Source organism: Cherax quadricarinatus, chromosome 72 (genome assembly GCF_038502225.1).
Source record: "Cherax quadricarinatus isolate ZL_2023a chromosome 72, ASM3850222v1, whole genome shotgun sequence".
Taxonomy (NCBI): Eukaryota; Metazoa; Arthropoda; class Malacostraca; order Decapoda; family Parastacidae; genus Cherax; species Cherax quadricarinatus.
This window is the reverse complement of record NC_091363.1, coordinates 582,404-609,587: the sequence shown is the minus strand read 5'-3', so window position 1 is coordinate 609,587 and position 27,184 is coordinate 582,404. Positions and strand designations below refer to the sequence as shown.

At 39.2% G+C, this 27,184-nt stretch overlaps 1 protein-coding gene across 7 annotated transcripts in view; it reads right to left on the bottom strand.

Moving 5' to 3' along the window:
- The window catches only part of jar (Myosin heavy chain 95F jaguar), a 192,226-nt gene that overhangs the window by 45,152 nt on the left and 119,890 nt on the right, over positions 1–27,184 (bottom strand). For all 7 annotated transcript variants that reach the window (XM_070100242.1, XM_070100246.1, XM_070100245.1 and 4 more), the window contains 7 exons: positions 23,008–23,152; positions 17,398–17,555; positions 11,258–11,422; positions 7,646–7,869; positions 6,527–6,727; positions 5,907–6,131; positions 1,199–1,406 (listed from right to left, as the gene is read on the bottom strand). In XM_070100242.1, coding sequence (XP_069956343.1) covers positions 1,199–1,406; positions 5,907–6,131; positions 6,527–6,727; positions 7,646–7,869; positions 11,258–11,422; positions 17,398–17,555; positions 23,008–23,152 — 1,326 coding nt within the window. The remainder of the gene's footprint in view (positions 1–1,198; positions 1,407–5,906; positions 6,132–6,526; positions 6,728–7,645; positions 7,870–11,257; positions 11,423–17,397; positions 17,556–23,007; positions 23,153–27,184) is intronic.

Below are 27,184 nucleotides of genomic sequence, written 5' to 3'. Positions count from 1 at the left end.
CTTTTTTGTTTTACATTTGAAAACGTGTAAAAAAAACTTTTATCTACATTATTTTTTTTTGTTATACAGTGGACCCCCGCATAACGATTACCTCCGAATGCAACCAATTATGTAAGTGTATTTATGTAAGTGCGTTTGTACGTGTAAGTTTGGGGGTCTGAAATGGACTAATCTACTTCACGATATTCCTTATGGGAATAAATTCGGTCAGTACTGGCACCTGAACATACTTATGGAGTGAAAAAATATCGTTAACCGGGGGTCCACTGTATTTGAAAATACAGTGGACCCCCGGTTAACGATATTTTTTCACTCCAGAAGTATGTTCAGGTGCCAGTACTGACCGAATTTGTTCCCATAAGAAATATTGTGAAGTAGATTAGTCCATTTCAGACCCCCAAACATACACGTACAAACGCACTTACATAAATACACTTACATAATTGGTCACATTTGGAGGTAATCGTTATGCGGGGGTCCACTGTATGTAAAAAAAAGTAGATCTACTTTTGTAGCACTACGAATTTGAACGTCGATCTGTTTGGACCGTTCAAGGGTTAAAATCACTAAGAGTCTCTCTATTCTTGATGCCATATTAATAATACGTTATCTCTTTGGTGTATTAAACGTCATATATTACGTTAATATACACATTTCCATTAATCTATCTATGATATTTTTTTCAAAATTATGTAATAAACACACTATGTAACATATAAACATAATAAATACATCCCACAGTAGAATAAATTAACATAAATATGAGATGTGGTAGCAAGGTGACTTGTAGTCCAACATCACAGAAAATGTGTACACTACAATATTACAGGGGGTAACTAGAAAATTATTCCTTTCATACGTAAGTTTATTCAGGTATACACAAATACAGTTACATAGATTATCATACATAACAGCATGTGTAGAGAACCTAGGATAACCCACAAGTCAGGCAAAGTGACTTATTTCCACATGCCTTCACTCAGAGCGTCACTTCTTTTAGAAATGGTGTTACATGAGAATGGGAGTGTTTTCCTTTATTTATTCTACTGTATCAATGTGGAGACAACTTATACACAATGTAAAGTGTTTTTATTTAATAGAACTAACTTTTAATCTTCAGCAAGACATGCCAGTAATGGATTCTTCATATGTGTATTTAAAATCTGGTAGCCGCTTTCCAGTCTGGGGAATCACTTACATTTAATGGAAGAAAGGGCACACCACTGAGACTTCTTCCATCGTGACTGCAAGAGCCATTTCTTCACCTTGGACACTAGGAGCTGAAGGTTTTCTGGATCACTCTTCATCAACTGATCAAATTCAGCAAACTTGCCTGGTCGAAAGAATACCTTAGTCATGCCAAACTTGAAGTCCTTGTCATCTAGACCAAGAGCCTTGAAGAGTGACTGGAGGAAATACAAGGTTATAAGTTTATGGTAATAAGAATAACCTTGTATAGTATATAAGTGCTATGGTAATTATAATACAACTAAACATTTCCTAGTAAAACAAGACTCTTGGGAATAATGCTATATTTCCATGTTTCTGCAAGCAAAATTCAGAGCATGGAACACATACAGAAGCAGCACCTGAAAAAGCATGTTAACCCTTAAACTGTCCAAATGTAGATCTATGTTTGCATGCGTAGCGCTCCGAACGTAGATCTACGTTTTTTACATAAGAAAGAATGTAAAATTGAACATAGATCTATGTTCGGAGCGCTACACGTGTCAACGTAGATCTACGTTTGGACAATTTAAGGGTTAAGAAAATGAAGAAGTGCAGAGTATGTAACAAGGCTTGTTCCTGAGCTGAGGTATAAGCTATGAGGACAGGCTAACAGAACTGGACCTAACGATATTGGAGGACAGAAAAACCAGGGAGGACATGATAACATACAAAATACTCAGGGGAATTGGTAAGGTAGACAGGGATAGGCTATTGAAGAGGTGAGAAATGAGAGCTCGGGGACACTTTTGGAAGTTAAAGACACAGATATTAGGAAGTATTTCTTCAGTCTCACAGTGGTAGGGAAGTGGATCTTGGTGAGGAAGTGATGGAAGCAGGCTCGATAAATACAGGTCTCCCTCAACATTCGCGTTTTCCACTTTCGCGGGCTTCAAACATTCGCAAATTCCCAGCCGCCCAATCATATTTAAAACATGTCATTACATATGTTAGGAATTGTAGCAATGGCAGAGTTTGTTTGGAGATAGGACGAGATAGTCCTTCAATTTGACACTAATATCAACTCTACAGCTTATTTATCTATCACAATTCATCTGACATAATAAAAAATATTAATCACATAGAAACATGACATATATACTCTAGAATGAATAAAATATATCATTAAGTGTGCCACGAGTGTTGCTGTATTGTTGTTGTTGGGTGTATAAGGACCACTGAGACACAAGCCGTACACAGTAGTGGTTGAGGCGGCAGCAGAGGCGGTAGACTAGAGATGGTGGTGTTGTCAGTCGCCCTATACAACTCCAACAACACTGGAGGAATTAGGTTCGTGTTGTCCTTTTTCTATTGAGTAATCGCTTAACTTACTTGCCACACTGTTAATGCTACTCTATCGCTGGTTGGCGCTATAGCTTTTATCGACTTGCGCTGCTTTAGTATCGTACATATCGTAGAATTACTGAAGAAAGAACATTCTCCCCTCTCTTTTCCTCCTCCACTTTGGTACTCTTGCTATGAGTTCTTTCTTGAATTCTATAGTTTTTCTCACCTTCTTTACCAAAGGGCTGGTACTAGTACGTACAATATTTTATGATGTTTTCACGTGTTTTATGATTGTTCATGGTTCAATTGGTTAAGGAAGCAGTATTGTATTATATTTCCCAATATATTGAGGCACCAAATATTCGCGATTTTTCAATATTCGCGAGGTTTTTGATCCCCTAACCCTTGCAAATGTTGAGGGAGACCTGTAGTTGGAAAAGCAGGTACAATAGGCCCCACCATGTTAAGAGGGATTGAATTTGAAGAGTGACAAGTTAAAAGACAGGATCAGGATCTGTAAATCAACCCCTGCAACCACAAGTATATATGTGAGGAAGGTAACATTATGAAGGGGGGTTCAGGAAAACAAGCTAGTTGGACATGAATGTTGGAAGTGGGAAGTACAGCACCTGCACTCTCAATGAAACGCAGGGATGTTGTAACTTGGAGGGTAATTTGAATTATGAATCTGTTGTTTTTCTGGCAATACCACTAATTAATGAGTGATGGTGAATATGAATAGTGTATTCCTTTCAGTCCCCCTAACATAGTAAAAATGGCCAATGTGAAAAAAACTCACTGAAGGAATGGTTAAATTATTCACCTGCAATATAACACAGTATAAGATGCCAATAAACCAGTTATTTTTATATAGTCGGACTTGAGTACTGGAAATGGGAAGTACAATACCTGCACTTTAAACGAGGGGTTTGGGATATTGGCAGTTTGGAGGGATATGTTGTGTATCTTTATACGTATATGCTTCTAAACTGTTGTATTCTTGGCACCTCTGCAAAAACAGTGATTATGTATGAGTGAGATGAAAGTGTTGAATGATGATGAAAGTATTTTCTTTTTGGGAATTTTCTTTCTTTTTGTTTCTCCATGCCTCAGTGGGAGATGGCAAACTTGTCAAAAAAAAAAAAAAAAAAAAAAAAAAAAATTAAAAATCCTAAATATTAGGTAAATTCCATGAAAAATGACAATTTTTTTTCTCAACACACTGGCTGTCTCCCACCAAAGCAAGGTGACCCAAAAAAAGAAACATTTTCACCATGATTCACACATGATCACTCTGCAGAGGAATGCAGATAAAACAGTTCAGATGTCACTCCAAACAGCAAATATCCTAAACACCTCCTTTAAAATACAAGCACTGTACATTTCACCTCCAGGACTCAAGTCCGGTTTACCGGTTTCCCTGAATCCCTTCATAAAATATTACCCTGCTCACACTCCAACAGCTCGTCAAGTCCCAAAAACGATTCGTACCATCAGAAATATACTATATTAATAGACCCCAAGGTCTCTCATGTTGCAATATTGTATTTATGTACAATATTTATGAACAAAAACATGCAAGATTTCATGTAGATCTTGCTACTTCTACTCACGCTTGGGTCACACTACACATGCATGTTATTTTTATTTTTTATTATCACACCGGCCGATTCCCACCAAGGCAGGGTGGCCCGAAAAAGAAAAACTTTCACCATCATTCACTCCATCACTGTCTTGCCAGAAGGGTGCTTTACACTACAGTTTTTAAACTGCAACATTAACACCCCTCCTTCAGAGTGCAGGCACTGTACTTCCCATCTCCAGGACTCAAGTCCGGCCTGCCGGTTTCCCTGAATCCCTTCATAAATGTTACTTTGCTCACACTCCAACAGCACGTACATGCATGTACAAGTATATATACACACCCCTCTGGGTTTTCTTCTATTTTCTTACTAGTTCTTGTTCTTGTTTATTTCCTCATATCTCCATGGGGAAGTGGAACAGAATTCTTCCTCTGTAAGCCATGTGTGTCATAAGAGGCGACTAAAATGCCAGGAGCAATGGGCCAGTAACCCCTTCTCTTGTATACATTACTAAAGTTAAAAATAGAAACGTTTGTTTTCTTTTTGGGCCACCCTGCTTCGATGGGATATGGCTGGTTTGTTGAAAGAAGAAAGATAAGCCGTTTCCCACAGAGGCAAGGTAACCTGAAAAAGAGGAAACACTTTCATCATCAATGATTCCATCACTGTCTTGCCAGAGGTGCACCTACACTACAGTTAAAAAATTGCAACATATCAACACCTCTCCTTCCAAGTGCAAGCATTATACTTCCCACCTCCAGGACTCAAGTCCGGCTAACTGGTTTCTCTGAATCTCTTCATGAATGTTACTATGCTCACACTCGAAGAGCACATCAAGTCATAAAAACCATTCGTCTCCATTCACTCCTAACATGCTCGTGCACACTTGCTGGAAGTCATAGCCCCCAACACACAAAATGTCATTTATCTCCTACTTCCGACCTTTCCTAGGACGACCCCTACCCCGCCTTCCTTCCACTACAGATTTATGAGCCCTCCAAGTCATTCTATTTTGCTCCATCCTCTTTAAATGTCCAAACCACCTCAACAACCTTTCTTCTGCCCTTTGGATAATATATTTAGAAACCCCACACCTCCTAATCCCCAAGCTATGGATTCTCTTCATTATATTCACATTGTACATTGCCCTCAGACACCACATCACTGCCTCCAGCCTTCTTGCTGCAACATTCACCACGCATGTTTCACACCCATATAGGAGCGTTGGTACCCCTATACTCTCATACAATCCCCTCTTTGCTTTCATGGATAATATTCGTTGTCTCCTCAGTACTCCACTCACCTTTTTCATCTTCATCAATTCTATGATTCACCTCATCTTTCATAGACCCATCTGCTGACAAGTCCACTCCCAAATATCTTAATACATTCACTTCCTCCATACTCCCTCCCTCCAATCTGATATCCAATCTTTCATTACCTAAATTTTTTGTTATCCTCATCACCTTTCTCTTTCCCACGTTCAATTTTAATTTCCTTCTTGTACATACCCTTTCAAACTCATTCACCAACCTTTGCAATTTCTCTTCAGAATCTCCCAAAGCACAGTGTCATCACCAAAAAGCAACTGTGGCAATTCCCACTTTGTGTTCGATTCTTTATCTCTTAATTCCACACCTCTTGCCAACACTCGAGCATTCTTTATGTGTATACAAAACACTTCATTACCTTTTATCTAGTATACTGCTCCAATTTATTTGCTCTGAAAAACTTTTATCCAGAGCTATTACTTCTAACTCTTTCAAATACTACAGTAAAAAATTAATGTTAGATTTTTACATGGCATACCTTACAGAAAAGACGGGGGTCTAGCCTGGCAAGCTGAGCAGGTAGATAACTTTTATACATATTGTAGAGGTCATGGAAAGGTGCACGGGAAGGATAGCCCTGTTGCATGAGTTCCAAGACCGAGGTCATTCCTGAGCACTGAAGTTGTGATAGGATTGGTCCTCCTTCAAAGTCATGATCCACCATATTGACATTTGGTTTGATGCATCGAATGAAGTTGGTTCCCTGCCAAAACATAAAAGAAAAATATTATTAAAGTTTAAATACCCTGTAATTAACTCTCTTACAAGTTTACAAAATATACCTACACAAGCAACTAGTGAACAGGGAACTGTGGAAGTATACCAGTGTCTTCAAATGTCATTGTATGTGTCTGACAAAACTTAAAGCAAAGTATACTTCTTCATTTAATAAATATGCAGATATCATGGTATCAATTTATATCCTCTGATATGGAGCACTATTGTTTTAATCAACTCTATATACTGTATACCAAACTTTCCTTCCGCTATCTGCATTTTTCTCTCTCTCACTTTCTTCTAATTTACTTTTATACTAATACAGTATATAGAAGTAAAGAATTAAGGACAATAATAAAAAAAGACATTGTGAGTACTCACTGTGCTGGATAATTTATCCATAAGCTCTTGAAGCTGGGATCTAAATTTAGAAGCTACAGAGATAAAAGAGAGTTTTCCCCGTGCTGAATGACTCTCAACAGATGCAGCAAACAAGCCTTGGATAAACTTATTCTGTGCCTCCTGCACAAGAGCTTCTAGCGATGCATGAAGAGCATCATTATTCTTCTCCAAAAACTGTGCCTGTAAAAATTAAGTTACATAAAAGAATAAGATCAATTTAAAGGACTTAAAATATAAAATCCTAAAGTATTATCGTAGTTTTTATTAACTGCTAATTATTTCTGTTTTTTTTTTGAACTTACAGCTGTGTGTATACAGTATTTTAATTTTTATTGACTATAGTATTTCAGACTTTTTCCAAGTCATAGCAATAAACAACTGTTTACAATAGCAGGTCAAAGAAAAATGAGACACCAAGATTTTTTTATTACCCTGCTCACATGTGTGTCACCACTCTTATGAGGAATAAAAAAAAAAAAAGTGGATTTGTAAAAACTTTGTCTAATGAAAGACATGAAGCAGAGAAGCAAGGCTGTAGCCCATTTAAAAATAAGTGTAAAGGTTTCAGTGATTATGATAGAGCTTTTAATTGTTCTGCTCTTTCAATTAATTTGTTGATCTTATGATCCCATCTATGTTTGTATACAAAATACATACATACACATTACTGTGATGTACATTGCTATTTGGGAAAGGTAGACTGAGAACACTGAAAACTGATGTTGGAGGGTAGCAGAATTTGGACAGAATGGGCGAGATAAGAGCATTTTCTGTGAATGACTGATGCTGGAGTGGAATAAGTATGGATGGATGATATACAGGTAGTGCACAGGAAAGGTAGGCCTGAAGATTGGCAATTAATGGGTGAAAAAAGGAACGAATAAGGAAGAGGTATGTGGTTTAAATAATTTACAATGAGGATCATGTTTTTTATTTTTATTGAACATTCTGATTAGTTTTCAAATTGCTGTGTGCACAAGCATGTAAATAAAGCTACATGTCATGCACTCTTTTGATATGACAAAAATTTGCTATAAGCACCAAAAATAAAACCAGTAATGACAAAATGTACACAATATTTTGTTTACTTTTACTCACTGTCTGATAGCACACAGCACCAGCAAAATGCCTGATAAGAAAGCCTTCATCATCCCTGATTTCTCTGTGGTCTCTCAGCTTGCTCTTGCGGGGCAAAGCCAAACGGAAGTGATTGGTGTGGTTGTTATGGACAGCTGCAGTGAAGTGTGTATGGGATGACTTAGGCAGTTTACTTTCTTCATCCAATAAGCTGATGATTCCAGAACCTTTGGCTTCAATCACATCTAAAGTACAAGTGAAACAGGAAACACTAACGTAGAGCAAATATAATTATCTTTCACATAGTATATGTAGCTTGTGTACTAATATACAGTACCTAATTCAATCCATTCAGTGCAGATGTCCCACATAAACAATATGAATTATTTTTCCTATATTGTAATGTACTGCAACTGCACTGTATAAAGCCAAGTACACTGACATACACCTCAAGACAATAGGAAGGATTTTTCTTTTTTAACACGTTGGCCATCTCCCACTGAGGCAGGGTGACCCAACAAAGAAAAACCCTTTCACCATCATTTACACATAATCACTGTCTTTGCAGAAGTGCTCAGATAGGGCACTTCAGATGTCACTCCAAACAGCAAATATCCCAAACCCCTCCTTTAAAGTGTAAAGCGCAGACAGTGTACTTCCCACCTCCAGAACTCAAGCCTGGATAACTGGTTTCCCTGAATCCCTTCACAAAATATTACCCTGCTCACACTCCAACAGCTCATCCAGTCCCAAAAATCATCTATCTCCATTCACTCCTATCTAACACACTCACACATGCCTGCTGTATGTCCAAGCCCTTGTACACAAAACCTCTTTTACCCTCTCCCTCCATCCTTTCCTAGGACAACCCCTACCCCTCCTCCCCTCCACTACAGACTTATACACCCTCCAAGTCATCCTATTTTGCTCCATCCTCTCTAAACGACCAAACCCACCTCAGCTACCCTTCCTCAGCCCTCTGAATAATACTTTTAGTAACTCCACACCTCCTCTGAATTTCCACAATGTAAATTCTTTGCATAATATTTACACCACACACTGCCCTTAGACATGAAGGATATTTATGCATTGGAATTTATTTATTATCCCACAAAGTTTTACTTTATGGGTTTGCAGTACTTTTTAACTTTGTTAGGACAATATTGATAAATTGGCATACAGTGATAGAGTGAATAACAGTGAAAGTGCTTATTCTTTTTGGTCACCCTACCTTGGTGAGAGAGAACCAGTGTTAAAAAATAAAAACTACAATATAAATACAAATACTGCACTATAAAACATCTGCATGCATATGATGTAGGTCAGATTCTGGAGTCCAAGGGATGGTAACAAATACTAATTTGAAATTACCTATTTGTAACTACAGCAGCAGAGCTATTTCCAGAGTGTCCCATCTACATTACCATGCTCATCAATGATTTTTAAAAAATTCCAATGGTTGTAGCACTTTCTTCCTCTGCAACTGATTCCATTATGCTACCACCCTATTTGTCAAATAAACTTTCCTAGTATCCCTTTGATTTTTTTTTCATATTTTAGATTAATGACCTCTTATCTCTGTTGAAGCTGCCAAAAAACATCTTAATCTATTCATTCACATTTTTTTACCTCAATGGCTGCCTCTTGCCAAGGAAGGGTTACCCAGAGAAGAAAAAGAACATTCACTATCATTCATTCAGTCACTGTCTTGCTAGAAGTGTGCTGATTACCCACCAACTGCAAGCTCTCCAACTTTCCTTCAGAGTTCACACACTGCTATTCTTACATTTTTTGTTTTAACACATCGGCTGTTTCCCACCAAGGCAGAGTGATCAAAAAAGAAAGAAAAACCCAAAAAGAAAGAAAAATACCTCCATCATCATTCAACACTTTTGACATCACTCGTACATAATCTTGGGGCGAGTATAACACCAGGCACATCTCCTGAAGTGCACATCAACCAAATAACTGCTGCAGCATATGGGCGCCTAGCAAACCTCAGAACAGCATTCCGACATCTTAATAAGGAATCGTTCAGTACCCTGTACACCATGTACGTTAGGTCCATATTGGAGTACGCAGCACCAGTTTGGAACCCACACCTAGCCAAGCACGTAAAGAAACTAGAGAAAGTGCAAAGGTTTGCAACAAGCCTAGTCCCAGAGCTAAGAGGTATGTCCTACGAGGAGAGGTTAAGGGAAATCAACCTGACGACACTGGAAGACAGGAGAGATAGGGGGGACATGATAACAACATACAAAATACTGAGAGGAATTGACAAGGTGGACAAAGACAGGTTGTTCCAGAGATGGGACACAGCAACAAGGGGACACAGTTGGAAGTTGAAGACACAGATGAATCACAGGGATGTTAGGAAGTATTTCTTCAGTCACAGAGTAGTCAGGAAGTGGAATAGTTTGGGAAGCGATGTAGTGGAGGCAGGATCCATACATAGCTTTAAGCAGAGGTATGATAAAGCTCACGGTTCAGGGAGTGTGACCTAGTAGCGACCAGTGAAGAGGCGGGGCCAGGAGCTTGGACTTGACCCCTACAACCTCAACTAGGTGAGTACTGTCTTTGCAGGGACGCTCAGATACGACAGTTTAGAAGTCCCTCCAAACTACCAATATCCCAAACCCCTCCTTTAAAGTGCAGGCATTGTACTTCCCATTTCCAGGACTCAAGTCCAGCTAACTGGTTTCCCTGAATCCCGTCATAAAATATTACCCTGCTTACACTCCAACAGCTCGTCAGGTGTCAAAAACCATTTGTTTCCATTTACTCCTATCTAACACACACACACACATGCTTGCTGGAAGTCCAAGCCCCTCGCCCACAAAACCTTCTTTACCCCCTCCCTCCATCCTTTTAATAATCCTTTAATAATCTTGTATGTTGTTAGCGTATCTCCTTTTATCCTTCTGGCCTAATGCATTGCTTTTTCAGAAGGTTTTTATCCATATATTTGAAAGCTTCTTATAGTATAGTAGGACAGCAAAGTCTTGATTAGTATGAAGTGGAACAGTACAAAATTCGATTTAGTACAAATTATAAAATGATACCAGACCTCAATTAATGCAAGTCAAAATTTGGTTAGTAAGAGTCTACTGCCCACCTAACTTGCCCAATTGTCAGTAGGGCTGTCTGTTGTCGTGTCCTGATGTACAGCAGCTTGTTATCCTATACACGTTTACAGTACTATATTTTAAATTTTAATAAACTGCCCTTAGCAAATATTGACAAACGGAAAAATACTTATGGTGCAAATAATGCAAGCACATGCACATGGAAACAGCAACTCTAAAATAGGCTGAGATGTTGGAATGCATGAATCTAATGGTATGTAAGAGTATAAAACACGCAGATGAAACAAAAGAAAAAGGTACAGTCTCATCAGTTTTTTGTGGTTTGCAAACTACTTGAAATCCCTAGACACAAACAATTTTCAGCATAAAATTCTAAAGATAGTTTGCTTACAACAGGCCCTGCACCGAAGGCAGAGGCAATCATGTCTCACAGGATGGTACATTAGTAAATTACAAATCATCACACAAGAGACTTAACATTATAATGTATTTTTCAAAATGTACAATAATTTAAGTACAGCAGTCTATTATTCAAAACAAAACTTACCAATACAGTCCTGGTTATCAACATAGGAGATTTTTCTTACACCTAATCCCTCCTTTTCATACAGTGCCTGTTCTTCTTTTAAGATACGTTCATTGAAGAACATCTGTAGCTTTTCATTGCAGTAGTTAATACAGAACTGCTCAAAGCTGTTAACCGGGAAATACTCTGATGAAGAAAAAATAAGACAGTATAAATTTAATTATAGTATTTGAAATACAGTACAATATTTATCTGCTTGAGTAATGCTACAATAACAATACAAAAAAAAAAAAAGTATATGGAGTACATGTGAAGTGGGGATATTCAACTGAATTATGCTTGGAAAGAAATTCGACATTGATTTACCGGCAACTGATTGTCTGTGACCAGGCTCCCGCGGCCTGGTCACAGACTGGGCCGCGGGGGCGTTGACCCCCGGAACTCTCTCCAGGTAAACTGCCAAAACAGTTTATTTGGCAGCAACAGATGGCCTCGTATGTAGTGCATGCTCACTTATACTGTTTGCAATGCAGTTGATGGCTGTGATCCCCTAATTTTGTGTGATTCTTAGCATAGTGTTTGCAATGCAGTTGATGGCTGTGATCCCCTAATTTTGTGTGATTCTTAGCATAGTGTATTTTGCTAACAGTTAACCCTAGCTGTGGTGTGCGATTAGCCCAGCAACTCCAGTAAAATTCTAAAATTTACCACTTTGGGAGTAGCAGTAGTATTGCAATACTCTTTGTATGCTTTAAACACGCTGCATCTCCCAAAGATAATGTTTAATTCAAGTTTCCAGTAGACCATGGTGAATCAGAGGAGTTTGTTGAATTATTATTATTATATGACCTCTGTTGGTTCAACAAATTGATGTATACAGGAGGGCCCCACTTTACAGCATTTCACCAATAAAGTGGTTTTCAATTATTTTTTATTTTTTTTATTAACACACTGGCCGATTCCCACCAAGGCAGGGTGGCCTGAAAAAGAAAAACTTTCATCATCATTCTCTCCATCACTGTCTTGCCAGAAGGGTGCTTTACACTACAGTTTTTAAACTGCAACATTAACACCCCTCCTTCAGAGTGCAGGCACTGTACTTCCCATCTCCAGGACTCAAGTCCGGCCTGCCGGTTTCCCTGAATCCCTTCATAAATGTTACTTTGCTCACACTCCAACAGCACGTCAAGTATTAAAAACCATTTGTCTCCATTCACTCCTATCAAACACACTCATGCATGCCTGCTGGAAGTCCAAGCCCCTTGCACACAAAACCACACATTGCCCTCAGACATGACATTTCCACTGCCTCCAGCCTTCTCCTCGCTGCAACATTCATCACCTATGCTTCACACCTATATAAGAGCATTGGTAAAACTATACTCTCATACATTCCCCTCTTTGCCTCCAAGGACAAAGTTCTTTGTCTCCACAGACTCCTAAGTGCACCGCTCACCCTTTTCCCCTCATCAATTCTATGATTCACCTCACCTTTCATAGACCCATCCGCTGACACGTTCGCTCCCAAATATCTGAATACATTCACCTCCTCCATACTCTCTCCCTCCAATCTGATATCCAATCTTTCATCACCTAATCTTTTTGTTATCCTCATAACCTTACTCCTTCCTGTATTCACTTTTAATTTTCTTCTTTTACATACCCTACCAAATTCATCCACCAATCTCTGCAACTTCTCTTCAGAATCTCCCAAGAGCAGTGTCATCAGCAAAGAGCAACTGTGACAATTCCCACTTTATGTGTGATTCTTTACCTTTTAACTCCACGTCTCTTGCCAAGACCCTTGCATTTACTTCTCTTACAACCCTATCTATAAATATTTTGAACAACCACGGTGACATCACACATCCTTGTCTAAGGCCTACTTTTACTGGGAAATAATCTCTCTCTTTTCTACATACTCTAACTTGAGCCTCACTATCCTCATAAAAACTCTTCACTGCTTTCAGTAACCTACCTCCTATAAAATACACCTGCAACATCTGCCACATTGCCCCCCTATCCACCCTGTCATATGCCTTTTCCAAATCCATAAATGCCACAAAAACCTCTTTAGCCTTATTTAAATACTGTTCACTTATATGTTTCACTGTAAACACTTGGTCCACACACCCCCTACCTTTCCTAAAGCCTCCTTGTTCATCTGCTATCCTATTCTCCATCTTACTCTTAATTCTTTCAATAATAACTCTAACATACACTTTACCAGGTATACTCAAGACTTTTTTTTTTTTTTTAACAAGTCGACCGTCTCCCACCAAGGCAGGGTGACCCAAAAAGAAAGAAAATCCCCAAAAAGAAAATACTTTCATCATCATTCAACACTTTCACCTCACTCACACATTATCACTGTTTTTGCAGAGGTGCTCAGAATACAACAGTTTAGAAGCATATACCTATAAAGATACACAACATATCCCTCCAAACTGCTAATATCCCAAAACCCCTCCTTTAGAGTGCAAGCATTGAACTTCCCATATCCAGGACTCAAGTCTGGCTATATAAAAATAACCGGTTTCCCTGAATCCTTTCGCTAAATATTTCCCTGCTCACACTCCAACAGATCATCAGGTCCCAAATACCATTCGTCTCCATTCACTTCTATCGCACACGCTCACGCACTCCTGCTGGAAGTCCAAGCCCCTCACCCACAAAACCTCCCTTACCCCTTCCTTCCAACCTTTTCGGGGATGACCCTTACCCCGCCTTCCTTCTCCTACAGATTTAAATGCTCTTCACGTCATTCTACTTTGATCCATTCTCTCTAAATGACCAAACCACCTCAACAACCCCTCTTCAGCCCTCTAATACTTTTATTAACTCCACACTCCGAATTTTCTGCATAATATTTACACCGCACATTGCCCTTAGACAGGACATCTCCACTGCCTCCAACCGCCTCCTCGCTGCTGCATTCACAACCCAAGCTTCACACCCATATAAGAGTGTTGGCACAACTATACTTTCATACATTCCCTTCTTTGTCTCCATAGATAATGTTTTTTGACTCCACATATACCTCAACGCACCACTAACCTTTTTTCCCTCATCAATTCTATGATTAACCTCATCCTTCATAAATCCATTTGCCAACATGTCAACTCCCAAGTATCTGAAAACATTCACTTCTCCCATACTCCTTCTCCCCAATTTGATATCCAATTTTTCTTTATCCAAATCATTTGATACCCTCATCACCTTACTCTTTTCTATGTTCACTTTCAACTTTCTACCTTTACACACACTCCCAAACTCATCCACTAACCTTTGCAATTTCTCTTTACAATCTCCCATAAGCACAGTATCATCAGCAAAAAGTAACTGTGTCAATTCCCATTTTGTATTTGATTCCACATAATTTAATCACACCCCTCTCCTGAACACCCTAGCATTTACTTCTTTTACAACCCCATCTATAAATATATTAAACAACCATGGTGACATTACACATCCCTGTCTAAGACCTACTTTTACCGGGAAGTAGTCTCCCTCTCTTCTACACACCCTAACCTGAGCCTCGCTATCCTCATAAAAACTCTTTACAGCATTTAGTAACTTACCACCTATTCCATATACTTGCAACATCTGCCACATTGCTCCCCTATCCACTCTATCATATGCCTTTTCTAAATCCATAAATGCAATAAAAACTTCCCTACCTTCATCTAAATACTGTTCACATATATGCTTCAATGTAAACACTTGATCTACACATCCCCTACCCACTCTGAAACCTCCTTGCTCATCCGCAATCCTACATTCTGTCTTACCTCTAATTCTTTCAATTATAACCCTACCGTGCACTTTTCCTGGTATACTCAGTAAACTTATTCCTCTATAATTTTTACAATCTCTTTTGTCCCCCTTCCCTTTATATAAAGGGACTATACATGCTCTCTGCCAATCAATAGGTACCTTCCCCTCTTTCATACATTAAACAAAAGTACCAACCACTCCAACACTATCCCCTCCTGCTTTTAACATTTCTGTCACAATCCCATCAGTTCCAGCTGCTTTACCCCGTTTCATTCTACGTAATGCCTCGCGTACCTCCCCCACACTTACATTCTGCTCGTCTTCACTCCTAAAAGATGGTATACCTCAATGGCCAGTGCATGAAATTACCGCCTCCCTTTCTTCCTCAACATTTAAAAGTTCCTCAAAATATTCTCGCCATCTACCTAATACCTCCCTCTCCCCTTCTACTAACTCCCCTACTCTGTTTTTCACTGACAAATCCGTACGTTCCCTAGGCTTTCTTAACTCGTTTAACTCACTCCAAAATTTTTTCTTATTTTCATTAAATTTTCTTGACAGTGCCTCTCCCACTCTATCATCTGCTCTCCTTTTGCACTCTCTCACCACTCTCTTTACCTTTCTTATACTCTCCATATACTCTGCTCTTCTTTTAACACTTTTGCTTCGTAAAAACCTCTCGTAAGCTAACTTTTTCTCTTTTATCACACCCTTTACTTCATCATTCCACCAATCACTCCTCTTTCCTCCTGCCCCCACCCTCCTATAACCACAAACTTCTGCCCCACATTCTAATACTGCATTTTTAAAACTCATCCAACCCTCCTCAACCCCCCCACTACTCATCTTTGCACTAGCCCACCTTTCTTACAATAGTCGCTTATATCTCACCCGAACTTCCTCCTCCCTTAGTTTATACACTTTCACTTCCCTCCTACTTGTTGTTGCCATCTTCCTCTTGTCCCATCTACCTCTTACTCTAACTGTAGCTACAACTAAATAATGATCCGATATATCAGTCGCCCCTCTATAAACATGTACATCCTGGAGCCTACCCATCAACCTTTTATCCACCAATACATAATCTAATAAACTACTTTCATTACGTGCTACATCATACCTTGTATATTTATTTATCCTCTTTTTCATAAAATATGTATTACTTATTACCAAATCTCTTTCTACACATAGCTCAATTAAAGGCTCCCCATTTACATTTACCCCCGGCACCCCAAATTTACCTACTACTCCCTCCATAACATTTTTACCCACTTTAGCATTGAAATCCCCAACCACCATTACTCTCACACTTGGTTCAAAACTCCCCACGCATTCACTCAACATTTCCCAAAATCTCTCTCTCTCCTCTACAAGAATTAATTTCCAGTAGACACTGTGAATGCCAAGACTGAATACCACCACTATGATGAAAATGATAATAGCACAAACACCTTGATCTTTTTTTTTATATTTATTAACCCGTAAACGGTCCAAACGTATATATACGTTTTTTCAACATTTGAATGTAAGAAAAGTAGATCTTCTTTTTGTTTTTTTACATTTGAAAATGTGTAAAAAACTTTGATCTACTTTTTTTTTTGTTATATTTGAAAATATGTAAAAAAAACGTAGATCTACTTTTGTAGCACTACACGTGAACGTAGATCTGCTTGGACCATTTACGGGTTAACAAAATAAGCAAAATACAACCGGACAGCATAATTACTTTTGCATTTTATAAAATAAATTGCTGGTTCCTTCATATACCTACATTTAAACTTTTGTCTCTGCCTCACAGTGGGCAGTACAGTAGTAAAAACTGTTTCTAAGAGCCAAGTTCTGGGCAGCCAATGCCACAATATTATTTTTTTGCATACATCACATGAATCTTCAGCACAGAAACTAATCCCTCATGCTAACAGCTATGCCATGACTTCAGAAAATTTAAGGACTCTCTGTGACTTAAAAGGACACAGATGTAATTAATATCACATTAGTTGCATCTGTGTCATTTTACCTAATATTTTGTCAGTAATTCTACCATTATTACTAATCAGAAATTTTAAATTTGGGAAAATCTCAGAAATTCTGAATTTTGGAGATCATTCTAAATGAATCGTTTCTAACCCTGAAGATATTACCCTGCAGAAAAATGATAGTAGAAAAGATAATTATATGATGAATGTTCATAGCTGCAAACCTACAACAATAAAACAATTATTTATTATTATTATTACTTATTATTATTTATTATTATTACTTATCCTTCATGAAGATCATTGTAACTTGGGGACTTCTGTATTTTTTAAGCACGTATACTTTGAGCACATCAAGTGCAGTACCTGTATTGTTCAAAAGAACATCATGTATGAGCAGATGCTTACCAAAGCCAGCAATATCCAGGATACCAATATAATATGATGATGAGGAGAATGGGATGCTCTGGTTGATTCGGTGAACAATGTAGTCAAACAATTTACTATACATGGCTTTAGCCAATGCATCACGAGCACTGCTGGCTTCATATGTTTTCAGTGGAACCCTGAAGTGAACAGATGTATAATTACAATGCAATGCTATTCATAATATATAATTAAAAATTTACACAATGGAGCTTCACTATCATTAACTTTCCTATTAATATTAACCTTCTTCACCAATAATCTGTCCACACGCAAAAAAAGCACAACTGAATCATTTTACAACAAACGTTAAGAACGAAGTTATGGAATATAATTCTTGACTAAACATATATTGATACTAGTATAACAAAACAGAGACAACTAAAATGTCAGGAGCAAGGGGTTAGTAACCTCTTCTCCTGTATAAATTACTAAATGTGAAAAGAAGAAAAACTTTTTCAGGTCACCCTGCTTTGGTGGGAGATGGCTGGCAAGTCAAAAAGAAAAAGATAACCTTTTTATGAGGTTTTTACTACCAAAAATAAAACCAGAGTAATGCTCCACATTTTATGAGTGCAAGCTACACAAAAAATATGAAAAATTATTAAAATAAGAAAGTATTTATGAAAGCATCACCACCTGCTTCATGTGGTGTTAATGTTTGTTTTCTAATCTGCATATTAGTTCCTGATTCACTTGGGTGATCTGATTTACTTGGTGTAGGTTCACTTTCCTCTTGTATGGCCACCTTTCCTTTATACAGTATCATGTAACATGGCCTAGGTAGTAGGTTGGTAGACAGCAACTGCCCAGGGAGGTACTACCGTCCTGCCAAGTGAGTGTAAAATGAAAGCCTGTAATTGTTTTACATGATGGTAGGATTGCTGGTGTCCTTTTTTCTGTCTCAAACATGCAAGATTTCAGGTACGTCTTGCTACTTCTACTTACACTTAGGTCACACTACACATACATGTACAAGCATATATATACACACACCCCTCTGGGTTTTCTGCTATTTTCTTTCTAGTTCTTGTTCTTGTTTATTTCCTCTTACCTCCATGGGGAAGTGGAACAGAATTCTTCCTCCGTAAGCCATGCATGTTGTAAGAGGCGACTAAAATGCCGGGAGCAAGGGGCTAATAACCCCTTCTCCTGTATATATTACTAAATTTAAAAAAAGAGAAACTTTTGTTTTTCTTTTTGGGCCACCCTGCCTTGGTGGGATACTGCCGGTTTGTTGAAAGAAAAAAAGAAGATGTAACATGGTTAACTAAGCCCTCACAATGTTCTGAAGTTCTATTACAGTGGTCCCCCACTTTTCGTAGTTCCCGGCAATCGTAAAATTCTCCAATCATAGGGGTATTTTCGTATAAACATGGACTCGCTTTTCATAGGTTGACTCATGAGTCGTAGTTCATCCGGGACGTGTACGCACGGCGTGAGCCAGGGCGGCAGCCAGTCTGGCATTGTTTACCAGTGAGCGAAGGTCCCCTCACGTGCTCCAGTGAAATATTTCATAATATTCCATTTATTTTGGTGCTTGCAAGTACTAAATAAGCTACCATGGCTCCAAAGAAAGCTCCTAGTGCCAAGCCTGTGGTAAAGAAGGTGAGAAATACGACTGAATTTAAGAAAACCATCACTGAACAATATGAAAGTGGTACAAGTGTGGCCGAACTGTCCAGGATGTATAAGAAACCCTACACAACCTTATGTTCCATAGTGGCCAAGAAAAATGAAATAAAGGATGCTGTTGTTGCAAAGGGAGTAACTATGCTGACAAAAATGAGATCACCAGTACTGGAAGAGGTTGAGAAGTTATTATTGGTGTGGATAAATGAGAAACAATTAGCAGGAGATACTCTTATGACTTCGTTTATTTGTGAAAAGGCTAGGCAGTTGCATGAAGATTTGGTAAAGAAATTGCCTGCAAAAAGTGGTGAAGTGAATGAATTTAAGGCCAGCAAAGGCTGGTTTGAGAGATTTAAGAACCATACTGGCATACACAGTGTGGTAAGGCATGGTGAGGCTGCCAGTTCGGACCACAAGGCGGCTGAAAAATATGTGCATGAATTCCAGGAGTACATAGAGGCTGAAGGACTGAAACCTGAACAAGTGTTCAATTGTGACGAAACAGGCCTCTTTTGGAAGAAAATGCCAAAGAGGACCTTCATTACACAAGAGGAAAAGGCAATGCCAGGACACAAGCCTATGAAAGACAGGCTGACGCTAATGTTCTGTGCTAATGCTAGTGGGGATTTCAAAGTGAAGCCATTACTAGTGTACCATTCTGAAAATCCCAGAGTGTTCAGGAAAAACAATGTTATGAAGAATAAATTGTGTGTGTTTTGGAAATCTAATAGTAAGGCATGGGTCACGAGGGAAATTTTCGTCGAGTGGTTCAATGAAGTGTTTGGCCCTAGTGTGAAGGAGTATCTCCTGGAAAAGAAATTGGATCTCAAGTGCGTGCTAGTAATGGACAATGCACCTGCTCATCCTCCAAACTTGGATGACCTAATTTTCGAGGAGTTTGGGTTCATCACAGTAAAGTTCTTGCCCCCGAATACCACTCCTCTCCTCCAACCCATGGACCAGCAGGTTATTGCAAACTTTAAAAAACTCTACACAAAAGCAATGTTTCACAGGTGCTTGACTGTGACCACAGACACTCACTTGACCCTAAGGGAATTTTGGAGAGAACACTTCAGCATCCTCCACTGCATAACCCTTATAGGTATGGCTTGGGAGGGAGTGACTACCAGGACTTTGAACTCTGCCTGGAGAAAATTGTGGCCAGATTGTGTCGACAAGAGGGATTTTGAAGGATTTGGGACTGACCCTAATGAGCCTATGTCTGTTGTAAAATCAATTGTGGCACTGGGGAGTTCCATGGGGTTGGATGTGAGTTTGGAGGATGTGGAAGAATTGGTGGAAGACCACAATGAAGAGCTCACCACTGAGGAGCTGCAAGAGCTTCAGCAGGAAGAGCAACACATCGCAGCTCAGAATCTTGCTGCAGAGGAGGAGGAAGAGAGATGGAAGAAGGTGCCTTCTTCAGAAATTAAAGATTTTTACTATGTGGGGTAAGATGGAAAGCTTTATGGAGAAACATCACCCTAACAAGGTTGTTGCAAGCCAGGTTGGCAACATGTACAGTGACAAAGTCTTGGGCCATTTTAGGGAAGTGTTAAAGAGATGCCAGAAACAGAGCTCTCTCCACAGTTATTTTGAGACAGGACTCCAGTGACTCTCAAGGTGGTCCTAGTGGCATTAAGAAACAGAGAAGAGAAGCAACCCCAGAAAAGCAAATGGTACATGAGGTGTTGATGGAAGGGGATTCCCCTTCCAAACTATAAACAATCCACTCTCTCTCCTCCTCCAGTCTCCCATACACTAAGAAGAATCTCCAATAAAGGTAAGTGTTATGCTGTTAATGTTTCATTCATCATTTCCCATTGTATTGTTTATGTACCACGCAAGAGGCGTGGAGTTAAAAGATAAAGAATCACACACAAAGTGGGAGTTGTCACAGCTGCTCTTTGCTGATGACACTGTGCTCTTGGGAGATTCTGAAGAGAAGTTGCAGAGATTGGTGGATGAATTTGGTAGGGTGTGCAAAAGAAGAAAATTAAAGGTGAATACAGGAAAGAGTAAGGTTATGAGGATAACAAAAAGATTAGGTGATGAAAGATTGGATATCAGATTGGAGGGAGAGAGTATGGAGGAGGTGAACGTATTCAGATATTTGGGAGTGGACGTGTCAGCGGATGGGTCTATGAAAGATGAGGTGAATCATAGAATTGATGAGGGAAAAAGAGTGAGTGGTGCACTTAGGAGTCTGTGGAGACAAAGAACTTTGTCCTTGGAGGCAAAGAGGGGAATGTATGAGAGTATAGTTTTACCAACGCTCTTATATGGGTGTGAAGCGTGGGTGATGAATGTTGCAGCGAGGAGAAGGCTGGAGGCAGTGGAGATGTCATGTCTGAGGGCAATGTGTGGTGTGAATATAATGCAGAGAATTCGTAGTTTGGAAGTTAGGAGGAGGTGCGGGATTACCAAAACTGTTGTCCAGAGGGCTGAGGAAGGGTTGTTGAGGTGGTTCGGACATGTAGAGAGAATGGAGCGAAACAGAATGACTTCAAGAGTGTATCAGTCTGTAGTGGAAGGAAGGCGGGGTAGGGGTCGGCCTAGGAAAGGTTGGAGGGAGGGGGTAAAGGAGGTTTTGTGTGCGAGGGGCTTGGACTTCCAGCAGGCATGCGTGAGCGTGTTTGATAGGAGTGAATGGAGACAAATGGTTTTTAATACTTGACGTGCTGTTGGAGTGTGAGCAAAGTAACATTTATGAAGGGATTCAGGGAAACTGGCAGGCCGGACTTGAGTCCTGGAGATGGGAAGTACAGTGCCTGCACTCTGAAGGAGGGGTGTTAATGTTGCAGCTTAAAAACTGTAGTGTAAAGCACCCTTCTGGCAAGACAGTGATGGAGTGAATGATGGTGAAAGTTTTTCTTTTTCGGGCCACCCTGCCTTGGTGGGAATCGGCCAGTGTGATAATAATAATAATATACGTCAAACACGGTACCTCGTAAGACGTATATATACGGCTGCGACAGTCAAAGGATTAAAAGAGAATATTGGAAAGAATAAGGTTATGAGGATAACAAAAAGATTAGGTGATGAAAGATTGGATATCAGATTGGAGGGAGAGAGTATGGTGGAGGTAAATGTAATCAGATATTTAGGAGTAGACGTGTCAGCAGATGGGTCTCTGAAGGATGAGGTGAATCATAGAATTGATGAGGGGAAAAGGGTGAATGGTGCACTTAGGAGACTGTGGAGACAAAACTTTGTCCGTGGAAGCAGAGGGGAATGTATGAGAGTATAGTTGTACCAACACTCTTGTATGGGTGTGAAGCATGGGTGATGAATGTTGTAATGAGGAGAAGGCTGGAGGCAGTGGAGATGTCATGTCTGAGGGCAATGTGTGGTGTGAATATAATGCAGAGAATTCGTAGTTTGGAAATTAGGAGAAGGTGTGGGATTACCAAAACTATTATCCAGAGGGCTGAGCAGGGGTTGTTAAGGTGGTTTGGACATGTAGAGAGAATGGAACAAAATAGAATGACTTCGAGAATTTATAAATCTGTAGTGGAGGGAAGGTGGGGTAGGGGTCAACCTAGGAAGGGTTGGAGGGAGAAGGTAAAGGAGGTTTTGTGTGCAAGGGGCTTGGACTTCCAGCAAGTGTGTGTGTGAGCGTATTTGATAGGAGTGAATGGAGACAAATGGTTTTTCATACTTGATGTGCTGTTGGAGTGTGAGCAAAGTAACATTTATGAAAGGATTCAGGGAAACCGGCAGGCTGGACTTAAGTCGTGGAGTTGGGAAGTACAGTGTCTACACTCTGAAGGAGGGGTGTTAATGTTGCAGTTTTATAACTGTAGTGTAAAGCACCCTTCTGGCAAGACAGTGATGGAGTGAATGATGAAAGTTATTCTTTTTCGAGCCACCCTGCCTTGGTGGGAATCGGCCGATGTGTTAATAAAAAATAAAATAATAATTTAGGGATTAAATAAAATGCTATGTAATTTTACTTACATGATGACAGTGCCCTTCAGCCCCCCCTTGCTGGTCTGCATGACACGAGACAATAATGCCTGGTTAAGTTCTGCTGAATCTACTCCCATTAGTGCTGCAGCAGTCTTCAAGGATCCATCACATCCAGGTGACACCATACAACCACCTTAAGAAATTTGTGTCTAGATATACATACTGTATATTGTAATGAAAAATATGCTGCAGAAAATATATTATTATTACATTATTAATAAAACCCTTAATTTAACAGACTAACATGGAGTAGTGGATGATCAATAATGGAGATTGTGGTGGGTAGAGAAAAGATTGTTTTGCTGTGAAAAGCTTAATATGATATTATATCTCTAGTCCTTGTGTCTCCATATGCTCGCAACCTCAGTCTGACCCCAAGAAGGGCCAGGGTGCCCACTGCAATAGTGGCAGTGTTATACCTTATACAAAACAATGGCTTATAAAATGTCTGTTTAGGGGGCAATTATCTAAGCGATTTGACAAAACACCACCACTATTGCAATAACTACCCCCCAATGACACTCAGTTCTGAATTATTTAAGTTTACTGAATTTTGGAATACTGAACTAGACACTCTTTAGAAGGGTAAGAACAATGGAACATGGTTGAAAATAATACACATACCCAAATGAGCCAAACAAATATTAAAAAAATGTGGTAAATCAGTGGAATGAGCTCAGCATTTGACATAATGGAAGCAAAATCCACACAGGGCTTCAAAAGTATGAATGACAAGGTTCAATTACATATGTTTATTGAAAATTAAGAGGCAGGCCAAGAGCCAGAGCTTACAACTGTCAACCACCATTAATGGTAGAGAATCTTTTTCCGAAGGTAATAAAACAAAAAGTACAAAATTTGATGGAAAATTGACGAAATTATGCTCTCGCGAACTTTGATGTGTCGGTGTGTTGAAAGAAAGAATATATATATCTTCTTCTTTCTTTCAACACACCGGCCGTATCCCACTGAGGTGGGGTGGCACAAAAAGAAAAATTTAGTAATAGTATATACAAGAGAAGGGGCTACTAGCCCCTTGCTCCCGGCATTTTAATCGCCTCTTACAACGCGCATAGCTTACGGAGGAAGAATTCTGTTCCACTTCCCCATGGAGATAAGAGGAAATAAAAAAGAACAAGAACTAGAAAGAAAATAGAAGAAAACCCAGAGGGGTGTGTATATATATGCTTGTACATGTATGTGTAGTGTGACCTAAGTGTAAGTAGAAGTAGCAAGACATACCTGAAATCTTGCACGTTTATGAGACAGACAAAAAGACACCAGCAATCCTACCATCATGTAAAACAATTACAGGCTTTCGTTTTACACTCACTTGGCAGGACGGTAGTACCTCCCTGGGCGGTTGCTGTCTACCAACCTACTACCTAGAATAAATAAATAAATAAATAAATAAATACAGTAAGGCCCCACTTCACGGCGTTTCGCCTTACAGCGTATTGCTAATATGGCGATGTCAAATTATGACCAAAATTTGCTATACGGCAAGCGGTCTTTTAAATACGGCGCCCCCCACCCGGTTTGTTTACATTTTCCGTGACCACATCTATTATGTCAGGAAACTTTCCAAAATTTCAAGTGTTTTAAAGTTACTGCATATTTTATATGTACTCTGATAATTATACTTATGTGTACCTGTACCTAAATATACTTACACACTGTGCTGGTGTGCAGGTACACATTAAAATTGCTAAGTCTCTCTCTACTCATGACGCCAATACTACGTAATAATAATCACTCTTGGGCACACTAAATGTCTTATTTTACATAAATATAGGCATTTTCATTAATCCATCTATGATATTTTCCTCAAAATTATATATTAAACCCATTACATAGCATATAAATGTGATATATACACTCAGAATAAAAATTGATGTAAATATGAGATTTTACAAAGCAGCTGTGTAGGTAGTGTCGGAAGAATTACGTTTTCTCTAGTCAAACACTGTGGGGTAACTGTAGAAAAATATTCTTTTCATATGCCTTTACTCTATGTATAGCAATTCACGACCCTTGTGGGTTTAGTGCTTTTATAATAAATAATAATAATAATAATTATTATTATTATTGTTTTTATTTTTTTCAACAAGTCGGCAGTCTCCCACCAAGGCAGGGTGACCAAATAAAGAAAGAAAATCCCCAAAAAGAAAATGCTTTCATCATCATTCAACACTTTAACCACACTTACACATAATCACTGTTTTTGCAGAGGTGCTCAGAATACAACAGTTTAGAAGCATATACGTATAAAGATACACAACATATCCCTCCAAACTGCCAATATCCCAAACCCCTCCTTTAAAGTGCAGGCATTGTACTTCCCATTTCCAGGACTCAAGTCTGACTATATGAAAATAACCGGTTTCCCTGAATCCCTTCACTAAATATTACCCTGCTCACACTCCAACAGATCGTCAGGTCCCAAGTACCATTCATCTCCATTCACTCCTATCTAACACCCTCACGCACGCTTGCTGGAAGTCCAAGCCCCTTGCCCACAAAACCTCCTTTATCCGCTCTCTCCAACCCTTTCGAGGTCGACCCCTACCTCGCCTTCCTTTCCCTATAGATTTATATGCTTTCCATGTCATTCTACTTTGATCCATTCTCTCTAAATGACCAAACCACCTCAATAACCCCTCTTCTGCCCTCTGACTAATACTTTTATTAACTCCACACCTTTTCCTAATTTCCACACTCCGAATTTTCTGCATAATATTTACACCACACATTGCCCTTAGACAGGACATCTCCACTGCCTCCAACCGTCTCCTCGCTGCTGCATTTACTACCCAAGCTTCAAACCCATATAAGAGTGTTGGTACTACTATACTTTCATACACTCCCTTCTTTGCCTCCATAGATAAAGTTTTTTGACTCCACATATACCTCAATGCACCACTCACCTTTTTTCCCTCATCAATTCTATGATTAACCTCATCCTTCATAAATCCATCCGCCGACACGTCAACTCCCAAGTATCTGAAAACATTCACTTCTTCCATACTCCTCCCCAATTTGATATCCAATTTTTCTTTATCTAAATCATTTGATACCCTCATCACCTTACTCTTTTCTATGTTCACTTTCAACTTTCTACCTTTACACACATTCCCAAACTCATCCACTAACCTTTGCAATTTTTCTTTAGAATCTCCCATAAGCACAGTATCATCAGCAAAAAGTAACTGTGTTAATTCCCATTTTAAATTTGATTCCCCATAATTTAATCCCACCCCTCTCCCGAACACCCTAGCATTTACTTCTTTTACAACCCCATCTATAAATATATTAAACAACCATGGTGACATTACACATCCCTGTCTAAGACCTACTTTTACCAGGAAGTAGTCTCCCTCTCTTCTACACACCCTAACCTGAGCCTCACTATCCTCATAAAAACTCTTTACAGCATTTAGTAACTTACCACCTATTCCATATACTTGCAACATCTGCCACATTGCTCCCCTATCCACTCTATCATATGCCTTTTCTAAATCCATAAATGCAATAAAAACTTCCCTAACTTTATCTAAATACTGTTCACATATATGCTTCAATGTAAACACTTGATCTACACATCCCCTACCCACTCTGAAACCTCTTTGCTCATCCGCAATCCTACATTCTGTCTTACCTCTAATTCTTTCAATTATAACCCTACCGTACACTTTTCCTGGTATACTCAATAAACTTATTCCTCTATAATTATTACAATCTCTTTTGTCCCCTTTCCCTTTATATAAAGGGACTATACATGCTCTCTGCCAATCCCTAGGTACCTTCCCCTCTTTCATACATTTATTAAACAAAAGTACCAACCACTCCAACACTATATCCCCCCTGCTTTTAACATTTCTGTCATGATCCCATCAGTTCCAGCTGCTTTACCCCCTTTCATTTTACGTAATGCCTCGCATACCTCCCCCACACTTACATTCTGCTCTTCTTCACTCCTAAAAGATGGTATACCTCCCTGACCAGTGCATGAAATTACCGCCTCCCTTTCTTCCTTAACATTTAAAAGTTCCTCAAAATATTCTCGCCATCTACCTAATACCTCCATCTCCCCATCTACTAACTCCCCTACTCTGTTTTTAACCGACAAATCCATATTTTCCCTAGGCTTTCTTAACTTGTTTAA